The sequence below is a fragment of the Ochotona curzoniae genome, unplaced genomic scaffold (genome assembly GCF_017591425.1).
Source record: "Ochotona curzoniae isolate NIBS_2020 unplaced genomic scaffold, NIBS_Ocur_1.0 contig_908, whole genome shotgun sequence".
Taxonomy (NCBI): domain Eukaryota; kingdom Metazoa; phylum Chordata; class Mammalia; order Lagomorpha; family Ochotonidae; genus Ochotona; species Ochotona curzoniae.
In genome coordinates, this window is record NW_024466607.1 from 9,965,629 (window position 1) to 9,982,463 (window position 16,835).

Below are 16,835 nucleotides of genomic sequence, written 5' to 3' on the forward strand. Positions count from 1 at the left end.
GTGTTACAAGACAGGAAGGTGCAGGGCAGATGACCACTTGGAGTTGTTCCTGCAACCGTTCCACTCCTGTAGTTGAAACTGGTAAAACCCAGTTTGGTTTTGGAAGTGGACAGTCAAGGGCTGGACTGAACTGTATCTTTAGGGATTCAGGCCTCTAGTTTTCTGCTTAGTCATCCCTGACTTATTACATCCATTTTCAAGGTCATTGCTGGGCCCAAAGTAAGCTGCAGGCAGCTCATATTTGTCCCATAAGAGAGAAAGGGGAGGGCCCAGTGTGATGGCTCAATGGCTAAATCCTCATCTTACAAATGCCAGGATCCCATATGGGTGCCAGTTCATGTCCTAGCTGCTCCACTTCCCATACAACACCCTGCTTGTGGCCTGGGAAGGCAGTAGAGGATGGCTCAAAGCCTTGGGACCCTGCATCCATGTGGGAGACCCGGAGGAAGGTCTTGGCTCCTGGCTTTGTGTCAGCTCAGCTCTGGCAATTGCAGCTGTTTGGGGAGTGAACCAGCAGAAGATCTTTATCTCTCTCTCCTCATCATCTCCTTATCTGCCTTTCTAATAAAAATAAATAAATGAGAGAGAGAGAGAGAGAAAAGGATGCACTTGGAAGCAATTAAAAGGGCTCTCAAGAGCTCCACCTAGTGGATGTGTCTCTCAGTGCTAGGGCTATTTTGAGCTGGGTACTGGTGTTTAGCAAGGGTTGATAGGGAATGTGGCTGAAGGCAGATTTCTAGTTCTTCCCACCAAAGGCTGTTTATTTAGTTATCTTCAAAAACTCGCACTGGCTCTTGCCTATGTCCTGGGATCCCATGTGGATACCAAAGGCTCACAAGCATGGAGAAAGCCAGACCCAGATAGTGACAGCCAGGCTTTCCCCTGCAGCAATGCTGTGACTGTTGTGGCCTGGGACTGCGTGTGCGGGCCGAGGGCCAGGCGTGCGAATCCAACCCCAACCTGGGCTACCCCTGCAACCACGTCATGCTCTCCTGCTGCGAAGGAGAGGACCCCCTCATGGTGCCTGAGGCCCGCCGGCCCCCGGAGCCTGCGGTAGCGCCACGGAGAGGTGGGTGCTGCCCTGCCCTGGCTTGGGCACTGGGGGAGGTTGGGGGAAAATGGTGGGCCTTTGGTGAGGACCCTGGGTCTGTGGTCAGCTGTGACGCTCTAGACAGAGTTCCTGGGCCTGGAACTGTCACCCCATTGTTTCTGAGATGGCTCTTGTTGAGTCCTGTGTGCCTCTTACTACCCTTCCCTAGCACCAGCTGCCACCATTGGCTTCCACTATCCACTCCCCACCTTCTACGCCTCTGCTCATCTTCCTCTCTATCCAGTCACCAGCCCATTCTCCATTCACACGTACACCTATCTACTCATACAACCCATTCATCCTTCTACCTGTCCATCCATCCATCCATCTACCCATCCGCCTATTCAGTTACCCATCCACCACTCATTTGCTTATCCATCTATGTACCCATCCATCCACCATCTAGTTGCCCATCTATCTATCCACCTAGCCGCCCACTGCTATCATTATCCATCCAGCCATTCACTTACCCATCTATCCACCTGTCCTCCTATCCACCTACCCACACATCCTTTCTCTCATTTCCATCCTGTTTTCCCATCCGCACTTCTCCCCCATTCCCATCCTACTTCCAATCCACTCGCATTCCCACCCCTCCCCCATCTGTTTCTATGTCTCCACACATGCGTCCACTTCCTTCTTCATCTTCTGTGCACTCTTCTGTCCATCTGTCCTGCGTGCTGGCACCCAGAGGTCCTTGTCGGGAGCTGTGTCGGTTTTCTGTGGTCTGTATTCTCTACCAAGCTGCCTGAGTGCTGCCTCCCACTGCAGTGTCGGAGGTGGAGGCGATAAGCCGGGAGGCCCTTTCGCTGGGCACAGAGGCTGAGCTGCCCAATAGCCTGCCGGGGGACGACCAGGACGAATGCCTGCTGCTCCCTGGGGAGCTGTGCCAGCACCTGTGCATCAACACTGTGGGCTCCTACCGCTGCGACTGCTTTCCTGGCTTCTCGCTGCAGGACGATGGCCGCACATGCCGTCCAGGTCAGTGGCGGGGCAGGGGGGTGTGAGATGTGAGATTCCCTGGAGGAGTGGGCACCGTGCTCCCACCACCTCACTTGCTAGAAGCAGCAGGTGCTGGTGGCACACAGGAATGGGGGAGTGAGGGGCCGGGTAGATAGAAGCTTCCCTCCAGGAGCCCCATCTGCCTGACTAGGTCCAGAGCCATGCCCTGGATTCAAGCGCAGCAAATCCAGCAGTGTCTCCAGCACTGAGCATCTGATGGTCAGTCAGGTAGTCAGCTGGAGCATTCTCCTTGCTGGCTGTTCAGGGCGGAATTCATTTCTACACCTGATGCCCATTCCCTCCCGGTCTCCGGCTGTCCAAGGTGCACCTGCACCTGGAACCTCGGCTTCCTCTCCTAGAGACGGGATGGCAGCTGAGATGAGACGATGGGTCAGGGTCCATGTGATGCCCAGGCTGGAGGGCTGGTGGTGCCTGTTGGACCAATGAGAAGATGTGATCTTCCCTCCTTTCTGCTCTGCCCGGACAGACGGTGATGCCTCACAGCCGGAATCTGTACAAGAGGCCCCCAACACCATCCCATTGCCCTTGCCACAGCCCAATACCTGCAAAGGTGAGCAAAGGGGCTGCAGGGGGCATGCACCCTCCTGAGCACTGAGTATGGGCATCCAGACCCCTCCCAAGTAGTTGCTTCTGCTGTGCCCTCAAAGGGCTCTTCTGACTGCTGTTGGGTGTGGGGCTAAGGCTGTAGCTCAGGAAGCCAGACCTAGGACTAATTGGGCTGAGTGGGGAAGTGAGATGGGGGCAGGGATGTGGCCTGGTGTGTGTGTGTGTGTGTGTGTGTGTGTGTGTGTGTACATGCGCACCTACCGTCTGTCTCCATTCTGGTGGAAGCTGAAATAGCAGACCCTTGCCTGGCTCCTGCTCACTGTCATTGCTGTCCCTTGAGGGCTGGGTTGGGATCCCAGAGGTGGGTGGAGGTGATCCAGGTCAGTGCTCCTGACCCTGGCCAGTGCTAGAGATAATAGAGTGAGTGACCCTGGGAAAGGGGCCTGGCCAGTGACTGGGGTGGGGTTCCTGGGCTCTCTGTGTCTGTAAGGTGGGGGAGCTGGAGGGGAGAGGGAAGGCCAGCCAGAGCAGGCTACTGCAGAGCAGCCTCTTGGGCTTGCTCTGATGCACGTGGTTTTGTTGCAGACAACGGGCCTTGCAGGCAGGTGTGCAGCATTGTTGGGGGCTCTGCCATGTGTTCCTGCTTTGCCGGCTATGCCATCATGGCGGACGGCGTCTCCTGTGAGGGTGAGTAGCTTGTGCAAACCCAAGACAGGGCTGGCGGGGTGGGGAACTGGCTGCTCTCCTCCTGCCGGGTGGCCCTGCCGCCTCCTGGAACAGTGTTCTCAGATGCGGGCCTGCAGCTGTGTCCCCAGGGAACCTGGTGGGGACAGGGACTCTTCTGATGCTGATGAATGGGTCCGGGGTGGGGCGTGAGGATCGTGTTTGTAACAAGGTCCTGGGGAAGCAGATGCTGCTGGTCTGTGGCTGCCACTTGCACCTGCCCTGGGCTTGCCAGTTGGCTGTGTGTGTGGTTTGTGGCCTCTGGGTCCATGTAATGTTTTTTTTTTTTTTCTTTTTAAAGATTGATTTATCGTAAAAGAATTGCAGCAAGATAAAGAGAAATATTCCGTTTTCTGGTTCCCTACTCCAAATAGTCACCCTGCCCAGTACTGGGTGGATCTGAAGCCAGCAGCCAGTAGCTTCCTCTGAATCTTCTATGCGGGTACAGGAACCCAAGGCCTTGAGCCATCCTCCACTGCTTTCTCAAGTCATTAACAGGGAGCTGAATAGGAAGCAGTGTAAGCAACATCCATATGGGATGCCAGCACCTCAGGCTGAGGATTAGCCTGATATGTCCCCATGCTAGCCCCTGATGCCTGTTGTTTCAAGGGCAGACAGAAGATGCAGTGTCCATGTCCATCCCCCACATACCTCTAGGGATAGAGTCTCTTGTTGGGCTCCATTGCTATAATCAAGGACAAGGAATGGGTATGGAGGACCATAAGCTGCCCTGCCATTCCCAGAAGGGGCTGGCAGTGCATAGGGCACACTCCAGCAACCACCTTTGGCTCCATGGTGCCTCTGTGGCCAGGATCTCCCAACTGGAAGGTGGGGGGCCCTGGGTAGAACACCTGCTGCTTCAGTCCCCTCCCTGCCTGATGGCTCAAGGAGCAGCCCGAGAGCTCTGGGGAGCCCCACAGGTCAGCCACATAGTCTGCAGTCTAGGAAAGCACAGAGTCGAGTGAAGTTCAGCAGACACAGCCAGTGTTTGCCGGAAAAACAGAATCAAGACTCTTTCCTGGAGTGCAAAGACCACATCCAGTCCCTTGGCTGAGAAGGCCTAAGTGGACAGAAATGGCACTGGGGGCTCTGAGAGGGCAGCAGACATGCCCAGGAAGCATAGCATGGCCTTTCTCTCTGGCAGTGGGGCCATGCCTCAGTTCCAGGGGTGCTGGGTTTTCTGGCCACAGCTGCCCCCACCTCCCAGGATCCTGAAGGCATGCGGAAGGTCTTGCTGCTGGGTCAGATGCTCTGGTTACAGCTGCCCCCAGCCTTCCCTGCCCTCATGTTTGCAGCCCTTCTGTTCTACAGCTCCTTGTGGACATAGGGTATGTGCAGAGCATGGTTGGGAGGCTGTGTTGGGCCTTGGCCTGCTGTGTGCCTGTGGGCAGGCCGCCTGCCCTCTCTGAACCTCACCTGGTTCTGTTCTCACTGGGGCAGACGTGGTGCGCTGCAGTCTGAGCTGTAGGCCCCCGGTCCAGCTCCAGTATATGCCGGCTGGGTGGCCCCCGGCAGCTCCCTGCCCACCTTTAGATCCCGGCTTCCCCACCTGTTGCTGAGTGCCCCGGGTCAGGCCAGGTCCCTCTAACGGCCCCTTTGTTTTCTCCTGCGGCTGCCACTAGACCAAGACGAGTGCCTGATGGGCGCTCACAATTGTAACCGACGGCAGTTCTGTGTGAACACCCTGGGATCCTTCTACTGTGTCAACCACACAGTGCTCTGTGCCGAGGGCTTTATCCTCAACATGCACAGGAAGTGCGTGGGTAAGCGAGAGCCCCGCCTGCTGCCCACTGCACCGCCTCCACGGCCTCTGCTCCACCGCCAGCCCGCCCTGCCGCGGCCACATGCCAAAGGGTCTGCCCTTTGCATGGGAGCTTTCACACTCCGTGCTCCCTCCACGCCACACCCTTTTGTTCTGGTGTCCTGTTGTGCTTGTCCGCCCGCTCCAGTGGGGGCTGCTTTACGTCAGATGCTCGCCCTGGTCGGGGGTGCGCAGGCAGGCAGTAGGGCAATGTGTTGGGGCTGGGGGTCCAGGTAGTGTGACAGCAGCTCCTCGGCCCTCAATACAAATGAGTCTGCCAGCCTTGGCGTCCTCGCCTGCCGATTTCTGATGACATTTATGGGGCTTGTGCATGGTGTGGCACAAAATCAGGGCCTGGTGAGTGTGCCATGCTACAGCGCCATGTAGGTTGTCCTTAGATGGGTCCAGGATTCTCCCCAGAGGTGAAGGGCCCTGGCACTGCTCCCCAGCCTGGCATCCTTTGCCGCAGAACTGTCTGTCCATTCTGAGCTTCTGTGTTCACCACAGAGCCAGAGGACTGTGCCAGGTCTTGTGCTTATTACCCAGCCTGCATGTGGCTGGGGTGAGGGCTAGTTAGTGGCTCTTCCCTGCAGGGCCTGGAGTGCCAGGTGTGCTCAGTGGGCAGTCAAGAGGGTAGACCAGATGCTTGTTTCCAGATCCTTGTTTCCAGGTCATAAGCAGAGATAGACTCAAGGTCTCAGGGATTGGGGCAGAGCATGGCAGGTGTAAAGACTGATACCTAGGCTGGCACCTGGGTGTGCGTGATGGAGAAGGTGGAGCTGGCATCACTTTCCATGTCAGGGTGGGCATGCAGTGGGTATGGCGGCAGAAACCGCGCAGAGTGTGCCCAGAATGTGTCTGTGTTCTCTGCCTGTTCGGGCCTGCATCCCACCTGGCCATGAGCCCTTCCTTCTTCATGCCCCACTGCTGGGACATGGGCCCATGGCACAGGGGCTGTGTAACCCCCCACTGACATGGTTGCCCCGGGGCCTGCAGTCATGGGCACAACATGCACCCTCCTTTCATACCTGCTTACCTGTGGGCCGGGCAGTGTGTCCCGTCTGGGTCAGGTCTCTGTGTGTATGTGTGTGTGTTGTTGCTGTGCCCAAACGTGCAGGCTCTGTGGTGGCTGTGGAATAAGGCCTTGTGCTGATGGAAGCTGAAAGCAGGCTCTGGGAGGGAGGAAGCTAGGGTCCGTTGCATTCAGCAGAATGTAGGCATCCATGTCCTCAGTCTGCCTTCCGCCCCATCGTGCACAGCCCCTCAGTGATGCCCTTCGTCCTGCTCCCCATCCTTCATGTTCACGTTGTCATCGTTCATGCCTCCTCTTCCTCCTGTCCTGAATGCATCTCTCCATCCTGCAGGGGCTCTCCTGCCTGTCCTTGAATTGTTCCACTTGTGCTGATTCACCCAGATGGGGGGAAAGGAGGCTTGGCCAGGATGAAGCATTTGTCTCCCCCCGCCCCCCCACCATAACTGTGCCACATGCTAGTCTTGGGACCTTGACCAAGCCTTACCCCCTGGGAGCCTCAATTACCTCATCTTGGAACGAGATCATTGGACCCACCTCAAAGGATCACCGTGGAGATGGATTGAGTGGGTGCAGGTGCTTAGGTCTTTACTGTACCACAAGTATGTTTTTACTGAAGCAACCTGCAGGGGTAATGAGTTCCCCATCCCTGGAGGTATGTGAACCAGAGGTCCCCAAAACCTCTGCCAGGGACTCCCTTTTGTGTCCTGCAGGGGCTGTCCTGGCCACCTGAGAAAGTGCCTCCTGCTGTGGAGGGTTTATAGGGGTACACCTGCTTCCAGGGGCCAAGCCTGCAGCAGGGGCTGTATGGTGGGAAAGGGCTCAAATGCCAGGCCTGCACAACAAAGGGTCCACCTGGGTAGGCCCACAGACTCACAGTCCTGCCCCCTGGCTGCTCTATGGGGTCCCCTGCTCCCTAATTGTCTTTGTCATTGTCATTGACCCTGAGAAGCAACCGACATAGTTCAGAACCAGAGGCAGTGCCTAGCTTGTCCTGGGGACCTTGTGGGAACTGTGGGTTCTCTCGTTAGCGTCTCCACTGCCCGTCCTGTGCCTGCTCCTGGACTGGCCTCGCTTTAAGGACAGGGGCCGTGGCCGACACTCGTGGCTGGCGTAGGGTGCAGGTGCTAGCATGTGTCCAGTGACTGGATGAGCAGGTGATTGGGGGGGCGGGGTGCTCCCCTCCCAGATGCAGTGTGGCGGAGACAGGAACTGGGGCCTTCCCATGGCTTCTCTGGTCCCACCTGGCCCTTGGGCAGTTCTCCTTTGCTTTCTCCTTTGCTGGCCTGCCATTTCGCCAGCTGCATAGCCTTGGTACATACCTGAAGTTGGCCCCTGGTTGCTGCCTTTACCGTCTCTCCGTGGTGATCTCAGCCATGTGGCCACTTTCAAGTGACATTTCCCCCTGGACACTGTCCTTCCTGAACTTGGAGGTGTCTCTGCTGCTTCTGGTCTCTAGCTTTGCCCGAACCCCAGGTGCCCTGCTGCTCAGCTGGGGCCTCTCTGACCTTGGGGCTCCTTTTCCTCCCGTCAAAGGGTCCTGTCGGAGCTGCCTTCCCTGTATTCCTGGAACCTGACTGCTTCTCTGAGCTTCTGTGTTCGGTGGCTCCAGGCACCCGTGTCATCTGCCTGAACCATCCTAACAGCCTCCATACTCACCACCAGGAGCCCTCAGCTCACATGCTTCTCCATCTGCCCCTCCGCAGCTGCACCTGTCTCCTGACTGGCCCCACGTGGCTGGCCCCTCTGCCACCACTGTCTGGGGTCGGGGTCATTCTGAAACCTCAGAGCCTTGCTCCAGTGACTTCGCACTGGGTTCATTCACTTCTGATGCCTCTTCCTCGAAACATAGCCCCTTCCCTCCCCACCTGACCCTGTCTGATGTCTCTGCTCCTGAATGTGGCTCTGCAGGGACACGCAGTCCCATTTTGTGCGTTGATGCACTGTGCGGGGGCGTGGCGTGCTCAGGCTTTCTTGAACGACGGGCTGCATGGATAAGGGGATGTTGCCTGCTTGCAGCTCCCTGGACAGTGACTTCTTGGAGGGCAGGGTCTGGCAGTAGGCCCGAGGAGCTCCCTGGCTGGCATCCTCCTCCACCGTCCTGGAGCTCCCCACAGCCTCTGATGGCCTGGTTCTCCCTGCAGACATCAATGAGTGTGTGACTGACCTACACACGTGCAGCCGGGGCGAGCACTGCGTGAACACGGTCGGCTCCTTCCGCTGCTACAAGGCGCTCACCTGTGAGCCAGGCTATGTGCTGGAGGACGGCGAGTGTGAGGGTGAGTGGGGCAGCAGCCGGCCCTGCCCCGCCCTGCCCAGCCCCGCCCCTCGTGTGTCCCTGCCCATGACCAGGCTTGGTCATACCCGCAGCCTGCCCAGAGCATTCTAGCCTTCAGATTTGCTGCCTTTGGGGAGACCTCACAGGAAGTGGTGGTGGTAGAGGGGGCAGGATGGTGGAACTAGGGTCTGCTGGCATTGCTGTTGCCCTCCCCTATTGAGGTGCCCCTGACACCCGTCCATGCCTCCCCGTGGAAAGGTCACTTTTGTCCTGTTCACTGGAAAGTTCTGGCTTCCTAGAAAGGAGGAGAGGTTTTAGTTCAATCTGCCTTTTAACATCCACAAATTATTCCAAGTTGCTCTTACACAGCCTTTACGTTCTGGGTCCCAGGGGTTCAGATGAAGTGATAGGTACCGGTCCCAGGGGTCCAGATGAGGTGCTGGGTGCTGGGTTGCAGGGTTCCAGGTGAGAGGCTAGGTACCTGGTCCTAGGGGTCCAGGTGAGTGCTGGCTGATGGTGGAGGGGGCAGGATATGCACAGGCTCTTAGGCAGATAGTAGCATAGCTGTGGGCAGGTGCCATTCAGGGGGAGCACAAGGAGGCCCCCCTGGTGGTGCTGAATGTGTAGCTGAGGCTGGGATGCTGAGCAGCTCCTGGGAAGGCTGTTCCCAGCTGAAGGAATAGCAAGCAGATGTGGAACCTTGCAGGTTGGCATGCTCAGAGAACATGGTTGCAGGGGCTGGAGCCCTGGTGTCACTGACGCCACATCCCGTAGTGTGGACACCAGGGCTCACTTAGGAATCACAGTGTTTGTCCCACTCCGGTGCACTCCAGCAGGGCAGGTGTAGAGCAGTGACAAGTTCCCAGGGTTCTGGTCCCAGTCTGCCCAGCTGTGAGCCTGCTAGGAAGATGGGGATGAATCAGCACCTGCTTCTTAAAGTTAGGAGCATGATGGGAAAAGACATCTCTGAGGGCCAGGAATATGGCCAGGGACCAGGGAAAGCTTGGTGGATGTGGCTGCATCACATGACCAGGGCACTTAAGGAACATGTGAAAAAGCCCAGTTTTCTCGCAGAATGCGCATTTTCCATGAGCTTCCAGAAGCCCTTTTGTGCTGTGAGCTGTGGGGGTGGGAGGTCAGAGCCTCTATGGCTTCTGGGGACGCAGCAAACCTGTGAGATGCCCTGTGGGTGAGGGTGTGTGCAGGTCTCAGCCACCCCTGATGCCTGGCTTCTGTGTGGCAGATGTGGACGAGTGTGCCAAGGGCACGCACAACTGCCAGGCGGGTTTCTTGTGCCAGAACACCAAGGGCTCATTCTACTGCCAGGCACGGCAGCGTTGCATGCAGGGATTCCTGCAGGACCCTGAGGGCAACTGTGTGGGTGAGTCAAGGGGTGTGAGACCATGCTTGGTCTGGGTGGGGGATTGGCATTGGATGAGGCAGAGGCTGAGGCAGAAGGACTGGCTTGTGGAGCAGCTGGGACATGAACTGTTTGTGGCAGTAGCTTTACCCACTATGCCACAATGCTGGCCCCATGGGTACTTTGGTAAATAACAAAACCCTAAGTGGGAGATGAACCTTGAATGAGAGGTTCCTCTGCATGGACTGGTGATCAGGATGGTTTGGGCAAGGACCTGAGGATTTGAAGGAACGCAAGGGAAGCCATTCGGAGGTGATGTGTGCTGGGTGATAAGTTGAGGACAGATGGAGGAGGCTGGGCTGCTCCTGCAGAAGCAGGCACAGGGGGTGGCTTACCTGTTCCCTCTAACTGCTCCAACAGGGTAGATGTGAAGAGAGTGTGGGTCCCAGCCCATGTTCTGGGAGGTGGATCCCTTCAAGTCATGGGGGACAGGACAGGGCTGGCCCGAAGTCTGGGACTGGCCATCTCCCAGTCCGGTCCAGGCCCGGGTACTGAGGTGGCGGGGAGAGGCCTGTGCCCGGCTGCCTGTCCCTCACAGCCACCTTTGCAGACATTAATGAGTGCACCTCGCTCTCGGAGCCCTGCCGGCCTGGCTTCAGCTGCATCAACACCGTGGGGTCCTACACGTGCCAGCGGAACCAGTTGCTCTGCAGCCGTGGTTACCACGCCAACGAGGATGGGACCAAGTGTGTGGGTGAGGATGTCTGCCCACTGCCCTGGGCCTGCCCGGGGGATTCCCATGCCCAAGGCTGGGAGGGCCCTGTGCAGCAAGTGCCTGGGCCTCAGGATGTCCTGCTCCAACCCCCCATCCCCCTGCAGACGTGAACGAATGTGAGACGGGCGTGCACCGTTGTGGCGAGGGCCAGCTATGCCACAATCTCCCTGGCTCCTACCGCTGTGACTGCAAAGCCGGCTTCCAGCGGGATGCTTTTGGCCGGGCGTGCATCGGTAGGAGGAGCTGGGGTCTTGGAACCCCTCCCTTCCTCCAAGGAGGCCTGGGACTGCCCCCCCTCACCTGACAACCCCAGCACCCACTCTGCCTGAGCAGTGCCTGTCTGCCCAAAGCCCCCTGTTCTTGCTGCTGGCCTCCCACCAGCCTCCCCAGGTCCTCTGCTGTCCTGTCCTGCTTCCTCAGGCCCTTCCTGCTTCTTCTTGTGGTTTCCAGCTCAGTGGCTGCTTCCTCTGGCCTTCTTGCCTCTTGGTTCTGCTGTCCTGTTGTGGCTTCTCACCTCCCTCTGACTTGCTGTTTTTCTTTTGCCAGGCCTCTCCGCCACATCCCTCCCTTCTGGCCTCGCCCCACCCCTGGCCCTTTCTTCCGCCCTGGGCAACACCGCCCACCTTGGGCTTGCCATCCATGTTTCCCACAGACGTGAACGAGTGCTGGGCATCACCTGGCCGTCTGTGCCAGCACACGTGTGAGAACACAGTTGGCTCCTACCGCTGCTCCTGTGCCTCCGGCTTCCTGCTGGCTGCTGATGGCAAACACTGTGAAGGTACCACTGACCTCAAGCCCCCGCCACCCGGCTCTCCCTGGAAGGTCTGGATGCATCTACCACGTGCAGGCCCGAGTCTTGCTGGCCTCTCCCCATGCTCCCCGTGCAGCCGCCCCTTCTGTCCTCCTCCGTCTACTTCATGCCATCTTTGCTGGTCCCACTGGCTCCTGCCTTGAATTCTTCCCCAGGACCTGGGGGCCCATCTCCCCAGACCAGAGGAACTATGTCTCTCTGGCATCGTTCTTCACCCTCTGGCCCCCAAGAGCCCCTCAGGGCTGGCATGACTTTCAGGACCAAATGCCTAGTCCACCTTGGCTGCCATGAGCTGAAGTTGTAGGCAGGGAATGTGAATGCACGATGCACAAGACAGAGCCCCTGGCATCTCTAAGGCACCTGCAGGAATGGTAGCCATGTGGCCCCTGCAGACTGCTGCCAACAAGTGTGCAGGCCCAGAGTGGCCCCACTTTTCAGGAGTCAGAAATATTTGTGCAAAACCCACCTGCTTCTGGTGACTTTGAGCTTGGAAAGAGCAGAGGTGAAGTTTGGTGAAGCAGGTATGCAGGCTGCCCCACCCCCAGGCTGCGTGTGAGGTCTGGGCTCAGCTGTGTGGGGCACAGGTGCTTGTAAGGGCTGCTGAAGAGGCTGTCGCCCAGTCTGCACTCATTGGTGTAGTGTGGCAGGGACAGGCATGGCAGGGACCAGTGTTAGGGAAGGCCACAGACTGCTCAATGAGGGGGTGAGGCCCAAACTGAGGTAGCCTGGGGGCAGTGGCCCCGTTGACCTGCTGTTGTTCTGCATTCCTCTGCAGTCATTTCTCACTGTTCTGCTGGTGAGATGTGCTCTGCTGAGTCCTCTCTGGAGACTGTGAGCCTTTCCTAATCACCTGAGCTCCCCTGCATGAGGGCCAGTACAGGCAGGGGAGTGTGGGCAGGTCGGGCTGTGACATTATCCCCACCTATGAGTACCTGCTCTGCTCAGGGGTTCTCCTGTGGGCTCTGAGCCCTGTGGAGCTAATGCCTGTGGTCACTCCTGTGCGCGTGCATTGCAGTGTCTTGTGAATAAACACTTTGGGTAACATGAAGTCCCAGCTCCCCCAGTTGGCCTCCGTCATACCAGGGACTGCCTTGCTGCACTTGGAATACACTGAACATGCCCTGACCCCAGGACCTAGGCACACGCTGACCTTCTGCTTTGAATAACCCTTCTCCCACCTGCCCCATCCCTCTTACAAGTTTCTTACTGATCAATTTCTTGAACACTGCACCTTATACAGGTACCCTCCCCAAGTCCCCACCCAATCTCTGCTTTAACTTCCTCTGGGACACCTGCTACCTTCTCATGTCCTTATTATATGTCTCATGTCCCAGTTCCCTCCCACCACACATCATGCTGACCCTGTGAGGAGCCACATTGTGTGCATAGCTGTGTCCCTGAACTTGGCCGAGTGTGGCCAGGAGGGAGAGCCCTGCCACTACCTCAGCCATGTGCCTTGGCAGTCTCCTTCCCTTTCCTGTGCCTCTGTATCCCCCCTTAACCCTAAGGGGGAGGCTGGGATGAATGGCCCCCACAAGACAAAGCTCCAGGCAAGCCGGGGACCCTGCCATGATTGCCAGCTGCTGTCCCCACAGACGTGAACGAATGTGAGGCCCAGCGCTGCAGCCAGGAGTGTGCCAACATCTACGGCTCCTACCAGTGCTACTGTCGCCAGGGTTACCAGCTGGCCGAGGATGGACACACCTGCAAAGGTAGGCTGCCAGGGCCCCTAACACAGGAGCCCCTGGCCAATATGTACCAGGCTCCTATAGAGATTGGGGTGCTTAGAAATGTTAGAGAGCCACATCCGAAGTGGGGTCCCAGCCCCACGTTTTGCTGACTTTGCAGCCTTGACGAGATGGCCCTTCTACTCTGATCCCAGGCTGCTGCTTTACAAAACGGGGCTCAGGGTCCTTCTCTGGTAGGACAGAGGACAAAAAGATCCGATGTCCCAAAGGCCCAGGCCCATGGCTGTTCCTGATTGGCTCTCAGCCAGGGAGCACTCCCAGGGAGTTGGCACTGCCTTGCAGAGTCCAGTTTTGCTCTGTGACTTTGGGCATCTGCCTTCTGCCTTTGGAGCCCTGAACTGCCTGGGGTGCCTTAAGTGGCGGGTGCTGCAGGTGGGCGGGACTCACAGTACCACTCCTTTCTCTGGCAGACATTGATGAGTGTGCTCAGGGCGCCAGCATCCTTTGCACCTTCCGCTGCCTCAATGTGCCTGGAAGCTACCAGTGTGCATGCCCAGAGCAGGGCTACGCCATGACAGCCAACGGGAGGTCCTGCAAGGGTGAGTCCAGAGTCCCCCACACCTGCTCGGGCCTTGGGTAGACTCTGAGTGGGCCCGTGAAGTCCTCCTGCTGTCTGCTGATACCAGGTGGGTAGCCCAGACTGCCAGCGCACTGAGAGCTGTGCCTACATGATGAAGGTGATGGTTTTTCTTTCACTTGGTCCACTAGACTGCTCTAGGTTGGGCTCTACTCTAGACCCTGTCCCAGGAGTACAACAGGCATGGGGGTGTAGGTGGGAGTGGGGTCTTAAGGAGGCAGGAGACTTGTCCGGTAAGGACACAGGTGGAGCAACTACAGTGTCCCAGACATTGTCCCTCTGTTCTGCAGTGTTCTCCAAAGACATGGGATAGTAGGAGGTTGCACCCGTATGTTTCTGTGGGGGGGTGTTCAGGAAGCATGAGCTTGTCCGTGGAGCTTACAGGGACCCATGCAGCTGTGCACCTGGGAGAGATGTTTGTGAGCATTTGCTCCTGGGTTGCCCTCCAGTGGTACCAGTACTGCTGGGGGCTGGGGACTCTGAGGGGGTGAGAATGGCAAACCTTGCTCTCCTAGAGCCTGTGCCAAGGAGCAGCCGCACAAGACCACCTGGTAGACTCCACAGGTGGTGAGCAATGGAGAAAGAAAGGATAGGTTGGGACAGAGGATACAGGGCAAGAGAGACCACTGTGGTGGTCAGGCCACCCTGGAGGAGGTGACACAGGGTCCAAGAACCTAATAGATGAGAAGGAGCTGGCCATGGGAGATGTGGGGCAAGTGTTCTTGCAGCGACAGTGAGATGCAGAGGCCCTGACGTGGGATGAAGCACACCACAGGCGTTCAACAGGACTGCAGCCCACTGGATGGGGAGGGGCTCAGAGAGGGGCCGGAGAGGCCCTGCCCCCAAAGAGCTTGCTATCCAAGGGAGGGACTTGGGTTGTATCCTGAGTGAGAGAGGCCATCAGGGACATGACCTTTGGAAAGCAGGGTCTCCTGCTGCTGGGCTGAGCAGGCAGGTGGGGTATGGGGGCACTGTAGGGCTGCTCCAAGGCCTAGGCTGCCAGCCTGGTGGCCCCTTCCACTCTCCTCTCATCCCCCACAGACCTGGACGAATGTGCGCTGGGCACACACAACTGCTCTGAGGCTGAGACCTGTCACAACATCCAGGGCAGCTTCCGCTGCCTGCATCTCCAGTGTCCGCCCAACTATGTCCGTGTCTCTGAAACGTGAGTTCCCCCATCTCCACTCTCTACCCCGGAGGGGCCTTGCTCCTACAAGCTCTCCACACCCCATAGACTGTTGGGTCTCTGGTCATAAGGACCTAGGCCAAAGATTGTGCCTTACAGACAGAAAGCTTAGTATAGGCATCAGAGCGAGAACTCAGGTGAGCTTGCACTGTCCTTGGCAGGCACACAGATAAGACCATGTGTCCTGCTGGTGACAAGCTGCCTCAGTACTTCCTGTGTGTCCTGGGAGCCTTGGCTCTTGTACCTGGTCTGGGGCTTGGGTGGGCCTGGTTCAGGGTCTCCAGAAGTTGTGGTCTTGAGCAACCTGCCCTGAAGGTTCACTCGGGCCTGTGGGTCCACCTGCTCTCCTCACCAATGTGGCCTTACCATGTGGAGCTGCTTGAGCTGTGACATGGACCAGCCCTAGTCAGCAAGAGAGCGAGTGACAGTCCAAAAGCTCAACTCTGGATGTGACAGATCAGTACTTCTGTCACCTGCCTTGCAGGCCAGCACGATAGAGGGGTGGGAGGGATGCCTGGGAGGGTACCAGGCAAGGTGTGGCTGGGCCTACTGGGAAAAAGGAAGGGAGGAAGGAGAAAGAGGGGAGAAGAAAGTGAGGAAGACACTGCTGGCCAGCCCAGTCCAGCCCTGCGAAGCACAGCCTGGTTTTTATACACACCCTGTGCTCCCCATGAAGCTATGAGGCTGTTCTCAACCCATTGCACAGACAAGGAAAGTGAGGCTCAGAGGCAGAGTTACCAGGGGCTGCTGGGCTCCTAAGGCTCAGCTGTCTCTTGAGACTGCCTGCTGCCCTATAGTGCCACATGCTGATTGGGTATCCATGAGCCTCAGCCCCCTGCTGACCAAATGACCCACCATCCCACAGGAAGTGCGAGCGCACTACGTGCCATGACTTCGTGGAGTGCCAGAACTCACCAGCACGCATCACATACTACCAGCTCAACTTACAGACAGGTCTCCTGGTGCCCACCCACATCTTCCGCATCGGCCCAGCACCGGCTTTCACGGGGGACACCATCTCTTTGACTATTGTCAAGGGCAATGAGGAGGGCTACTTTGGCACAAGTAGGCTCAATGCCTACACGGGTGCGGTGTCACTGCAGCGGTCGGTGCTGGAGCCCCGGGACTTCGCCCTGGATGTGGAGATGAAGCTGTGGCGGCAGGGCTCTGTCACCACCTTCTTGGCCAAGATGTCCATCTTCTTTACGGCTTTCGCCATGTGAGCCCATGTCTTGCCCATGCTGGCAGGTGCACCTCTGCTGCCACTCAACGCTGTGTGGGTGGGGCCGGATTCCCGGTGGTGGTGGCTTTCTCTCTCACTCTGCATATGAACTTCATTTCCCTGACTTGACTCACACTGCTGACCTTCCTGGAATGCCGCAGGACAGAGGCTGGCGGTGGGAGACACAGCAACCCAGAGATCCGTCCTCAAAGCTGACATTCCACTTCTTGTTCCACTGTGATATTTCTTTACATTTTTTTTTTAAAAAATCACTTTTTTTTTTTTTACATTTTTTAAATTGTAAAAGTAGCACATGTACATTGTATTAAAAAAAAAGTCAAATTGTCCAAAAGGACTGTGAAAATAAAAAGGTAAAACCCTGCTCGGTCTCTTCCTTCTGTAGAGTATCTGTGATGGTCATGTTTCCAGCCTGCCAGTGTGTTGTTTCTTTGATCCTGACCCCACAGGATCTGATGATTTGGGCGATTAACCTCCAAACGAGGGGTTCCCCTGGGGTGGGTGGGAGATTCACAGTGCAGATGAAGCTTGCCTGGGAGCCACTCCTCTTGGTTTTCCTCCTCTGCTTCCCTGGGTTCCCTTCTTTTGCTTGATCCCATCCAGGCATCCTGACCCTGTTGCTGGGGCGTGAAGGCAGCAGTGGGCCA

General features: G+C 57.3%; 1 protein-coding gene across 2 annotated transcripts in view; it reads left to right on the forward strand.

The window, feature by feature from the left end:
* The window catches only part of FBLN2 (fibulin 2), a 35,045-nt gene extending 18,616 nt beyond the window's left edge, over window positions 1–16,429 (forward strand). The window contains exons 4-17 of one of the 2 annotated variants that reach the window (XM_040994926.1): window positions 889–1,069; window positions 1,862–2,071; window positions 2,580–2,663; window positions 3,245–3,346; window positions 5,005–5,145; window positions 8,358–8,492; window positions 9,735–9,872; window positions 10,462–10,605; window positions 10,731–10,859; window positions 11,279–11,404; window positions 13,033–13,149; window positions 13,596–13,724; window positions 14,804–14,927; window positions 15,814–16,429. In XM_040994926.1, the coding sequence (XP_040850860.1) occupies window positions 889–1,069; window positions 1,862–2,071; window positions 2,580–2,663; window positions 3,245–3,346; window positions 5,005–5,145; window positions 8,358–8,492; window positions 9,735–9,872; window positions 10,462–10,605; window positions 10,731–10,859; window positions 11,279–11,404; window positions 13,033–13,149; window positions 13,596–13,724; window positions 14,804–14,927; window positions 15,814–16,171 (2,118 nt within the window). In that variant the 3' untranslated portion in view covers window positions 16,172–16,429. The remainder of the gene's footprint in view (window positions 1–888; window positions 1,070–1,861; window positions 2,072–2,579; window positions 2,664–3,244; window positions 3,347–5,004; window positions 5,146–8,357; window positions 8,493–9,734; window positions 9,873–10,461; window positions 10,606–10,730; window positions 10,860–11,278; window positions 11,405–13,032; window positions 13,150–13,595; window positions 13,725–14,803; window positions 14,928–15,813) is intronic. The other variant, XM_040994927.1, reaches the window with a different exon arrangement.
* The last annotated feature ends 406 nt before the right edge of the window (window positions 16,430–16,835 follow it).